This window comes from Sardina pilchardus, chromosome 20 (assembly GCF_963854185.1).
Source record: "Sardina pilchardus chromosome 20, fSarPil1.1, whole genome shotgun sequence".
NCBI lineage: Eukaryota > Metazoa > Chordata > Actinopteri > Clupeiformes > Clupeidae > Sardina > Sardina pilchardus.
In genome coordinates this window covers 21,179,450-21,184,449 of record NC_085013.1, presented here as the reverse complement: position 1 = coordinate 21,184,449, position 5,000 = coordinate 21,179,450, and the positions used below count along the sequence as shown (strand labels likewise).

Sequence of the window (5,000 nt, the reverse complement as noted above, 5' to 3'; positions counted from 1 at the left end):
TTTTATGTATTTTTTCTTTATCTTTTCTTTTGCTTTTGCTTTTCTTAACTTGACTTAACTTTTCTTATCTTATCATAAACCCAAACCTACATTGCGAATCCTGGTTGCTTCGGATCTACAAGTGTCTCCTTCAGTCACGACTAAAGTTGTTCTCCTTCTCGCCTCCTCCCCTCTCCTCCTCTCCTCCTCATCGTGCTGTAGGATTCTGCGGAGTTCGATCTGACCTTTGACACCGCGTTCGACCAATGGGTGGCCAGTTCGTCCGGGGAGAAGGGCATTTTTGTCCAGGTGCTTCACACTACCTGTCAGCAACACTGCTCGGAGAGGAAGCCAGAGTTCGTCAACTGCCAGGCACACCTGCTCAGAGGTGAGACCAGAGAGCCTAGGGTGCTACTCTCTAATAATAATAATAACAATAACAATAACAAGAAAAGCACTCAGAGAGCACAGACCTGCGCCAAGCAAAAACACAATCGCCTCCTGGATCCAGACGGTGATCCGGATCACTCCCAAAGTGCAATGGCTTCTTCCTTGGGTCATTTCAGACCTTTCCCGAAAATTTCATCGAAATTCATTCATAACTTTTTGAGTTATCTTGCTAACAAACAGACAAACAAACAAACAAACAAACAAACAAACAAACAAACCCCGATGAAAACATAACTTCCTTGGCGGAGGTAAATAATGAATTTTATGTAATACATTTCTCTCCTCCCCTCATGATGAAGAAGTGCACTTTCCGTCAGGAACTACTTTCTAAGTACACTTAACAGTTCAGTTTTGCAAGTGTAATTTAGTTCATGCCATAGGAAAACGGAAAAATGGTTTGCTATATAGACTTTTATGCACTCACAGAAGTATGTATGAATAGAAGTCATTTTCTGAATAAGTCGTTTTCCCTTTGGGCACCAGTTTGGCCCAAACAAGCATTTTTTATGCTTTTGTTATTTATCTGTGTATTGTAAGTGTATTTAGAATGTGTTATTGGTGCCCTTCTTTTTCGTGAGAAAATTGCTTTGCCTGGGTCTGTGGCTCGCTCACACACACACACACACACACACACACACACACACACACACACACATACACACACACACACACACACACACCTGCCCCACTCTGTCTCACACACACACACACACACACACACTATCACAAACACACACACACCCTATCACACACACACACACACTCACCCCACGCCATCAGCCACAGGCCAGTGGAAATGTTCTCTGCCCTAGAAGATTGGTATTTCAGCAGTTTTCAGCAGGGCATGCATATCAGAGTTTTAAACATGAGTTTGGAAAGAGATCAGATTTATTTCATTCATTTTATACGCTTGTTTGTGCTGTGAGTGCACATAAGCACTTTCTGCTTTTAGAATAAACGTTGGCGGGTTATAGAAGCTGGCGTCTTTGCCAAAGGCAATTCATATTGGGGGAAAATAAGATATGCGTAGCCTTTCCCTGATGACATTTTATGATTATTTTTCGCTGTCAGAAATACCAGTCTTCTGAAAAGATTAACTTTCACTCCTAAACAGTACCGTATTAATACACACACACACACACACACACGCACACACAAACACACACATACACCTGATCTCACAGCTGAAGTACCGCTATCGTAAGCTGCGAGATCCTGAGAACCTAGGAAGGGTTCTTGTGTATCTGAAAAACACTGTAATCTGTCATCGCTTCTCATGCTCAACCTTACCTCTGTCTGCCGTGGGACTGGCTCTCAAAGATAAGATAAGATAAGACTTAATGTGATCCCACACCAGGGACATTTACTTACAACAACAGTCAGAGGAAATGGATCCAGCAATAATAAGACCAAACAGCAGACATATTAAACAGTAAAGGAATTACAAAATAGAATATTGCAGAATAATCTAGCACACACAGGGTCTAAATGATATCAGCGGTGCAGTGCTTTATAGAGCCAGATGGCAGATAGAGTATTGCCTATTCTATATACCATAACGCTATAGGAATAAATAATACTTTGACTGATGAGTATTGCCTATTGCCTATACTTTGACCCTATGGGAAAAACTCCTGATGCCATAGAAGAGCCTATTGCCGATACTATACTACTGTATATCCTTATGGAAAGAGTTCATGTTACATCTCAAGACTGCAATGTAAAAGAGGAGGCAAACAACAAACTGATTTTTAAACAGTAGTCATTCCCAGGCCCCAGCTGTGGCACAACTGGCTGGGGCACCTGCACTGTATGCCGGCGACCCTGGTTCGATTCCCGCCCCGTGGTCCTTTCCGGATCCCACCCCTACTCTGTCTCCCATTTGCTGCCTGTCATTCTCTACTGTCCTATCATTAAATGCATAAAAAGCCCCAAAAATATACTTTAAATATAATATAATAATAATTAAAGGCCAAAGATGAGCCCTCTCAGTGGGAGCTGCAACAGGAGAATCCAGTGCTGCTGTTAAAGTGTGCAGAATGCCCCAGCTATGGAGGAGAGCTCCGCTGAGACAGACGAGGCCTCCGCTGCCATTATCTGGCTGTGAGGAGCAGCGCTTCCCAGTGAAGTTTAATAAAAGCCAAGCCCACAGTGGGGGTCGGCCCTCGTCTCGTCTCGTCTCACTCTTTTATCGGCCATCGATCCGCCACCTCCACTGAGCCCCCACTCAGCCTGTTTACTATGCAGCCGTAATAAGACCAACACACACACACGCTGGGTAGACCACACAGCCCTGCCGCAGGGAAGGAGGGAGAGAGGGAGGGAGAGAGAGAGAGAGAGAGAGAGAGAGAGAAGGGGAAGAAAGAGATGGAAAGAGTGAGAGAGGGAGGGAGAGATGGTGATGGTGATAGAAATGGGGAGAGAGAGAGAGGGAGGGAGATGGAGAGAGAGAGAGGGGTAGAGATGGGGAAAGAGAAAGAGAGGGAGAGAGAGAGGGAGATTGATAGGGACGGAGAGAGATGGAAATGGGGGAATGAGAGGGGGATTTTGAGAGAGAGACAGAGAGAGAGAGAGAAAGACATCACAAATAGGGGTTATAAAGTAAAGTAAAGTAAGTTTTTATGCAGAGTGCAACCCAGAGTGCGTAGAAGACAGAGAGAGCGAGATGGAGAAGGTGATGTGTTTTGAGAAGAGGAGAGAGAAAGGTAGAACCTTGAGTGGAGAGAGAGAAAGACGGATGAGGAGGGAAGAGGGAAGAATAAACACAAGGGTGAAACAGTGGGCAGGAGTGAGGGATTGGCATTGGCTGGTGTTTTTGTACTGGGAGAGGGAGATGATTTCCCTCCATTTGCTGGCTGAAACTGCACAAAGTCTTCATACCCAGAGAGAGAGAGAGAGAGAGAGAGAGAGAGAGAGAGAGAGAGAGGAAGAGAGAGAGAGGGAAAGAGAGGAAGAGAGAGACAGAGAGGGGAGAGAGAGAGAGGGAGAGAGAAGAGTGATAGGTGTGGTGCTTACAGTAATACTCTCTGCTGCAGTCAACAGAGAAAGAGAGAAAATGCGCGATCACCACAGCAGAGGTAGTGTGGATGTGTGTGTAATTGGGAGAGCAAGGGTGTGTGACAGGGAGGAAGGGGAGTGTGTGTGTTAAGTGTTCAAAATTGTTTAATGTTCATCTCTGCGGCTGACAGCAAGTGTGTGTGTGTGTGTGTGTGTGTGTGTGAGAGAGAGAGAGAGATTCATACGTGCTGTAGGGGAGGAGTGGGAGTGGGAGTGTGTGGTTTCTAACAGAGAGGGGGTGATTTGAGGTGAGCTGTGTTTATTAGTGTTTTTGCAGAGTTTGACAGAGAGTGAAGAGGTGCTGGCTATTTAACGTGGAGCCTAATGCTCACTGCTGCGTTAGCAGAGAGAGAGAGAGAGAGAGAGAGAGAGAGAGAGAGAGAGAGAGAGAGAGAGGAGAGAGAGTATAAGGAGGGGTAGAGAAAGAGTTGCAGGGAATGATACAGAGAGGGAAGGGGCAAGTGGAAGATGGGGTAGTGTTGGTGTGTGTGTGTGTGTGTGTCTCAGGGAGTTTAATATTCATCCAGTTGTGGCGCAAGACCACTGTGCTCAGCATCCTCCCCAATTGGGAATGGAGTGTGCATGTGTGTGTGTGTGTATGTGTGTGTGTGTGTGTGTGTGTGTGTGTGTGTGTGTTAACTGCTTACCCAGGCGTGGCGTTACAGTAGATCACTGCTCTCAGCGTTCCTCCCCAGCCGCCTGGTCTCCCGTGGGCGTGTCTAAAGGCTGGCACCTGCGGTGCTGATGGGTAGAGAGCATCCCCCCCGCTGAGAGCGCCTTTTGCTCAAACTCTGCCCCAAATATGCCCACCTACGGGGGCACAAACAGCACCCCACTGAGACAAACTCTACCCCAAATATACCCCCTGACGGGGGAAACAGCAACCGACTGAAACAAACTCTGCCCCAAATATGCCCAATGATGGGGCAAACAGAAGCCGACTGAGACAAACTACCTCCAAATATACCCACGGACAGGGCATACACCATCCTCTGATCTGCCCCTCTTCTCCCCCACAGGAGTAAAGGTCTCCTCAGACTCCACTGCCTGCTGTCAGGCACGTACTGTAATGTAGCTCCCCACTGGCTCACTTCTGCTGACTGAGTTCTGTGCACTCACCAAGCTGTGTTACTTACACTTTTATAGTTTACTCATAGTTCACTTGGTTTTGCTTACAGTGTGTGTAGCACTCTTACTAAGGATTTCTGTGGTTCTACAGTTTGTTTACAGTTTGCTTTATGTTTGCTTATGTATAGTAATCTTACGAGAGGGCAGGTTGCCTTCTTCACCTCTGTATAGTTGGTGTGATGAACTTCCTGTAGTTTTGGCCACATAGATCCCTTTTATGTTGCCTGAGAGCAGAGGAGGTGTGTGGCATGTGTGTGATTAATGAGCTGAAGGCATGACTGTGTGTGTGTTTGTGTGTGTGTGTGCTACTGACGATGTCCACAGCGCTGTCTCCACATAAGCCCTGCTGCTTATCAGCACTCAAGGTCTGTAGAAGCTCAGGAGTG

General features: G+C 46.4%; 1 protein-coding gene across 1 annotated transcript in view; it reads left to right on the top strand.

Moving 5' to 3' along the window:
- Positions 1-5,000, top strand: part of stxbp6 (syntaxin binding protein 6 (amisyn)) — a 112,865-nt gene that overhangs the window by 86,969 nt on the left and 20,896 nt on the right. Inside the window, exon 4 of the mRNA XM_062523563.1 lies at positions 202-367. Coding sequence (XP_062379547.1) covers positions 202-367 — 166 coding nt within the window. The remainder of the gene's footprint in view (positions 1-201; positions 368-5,000) is intronic.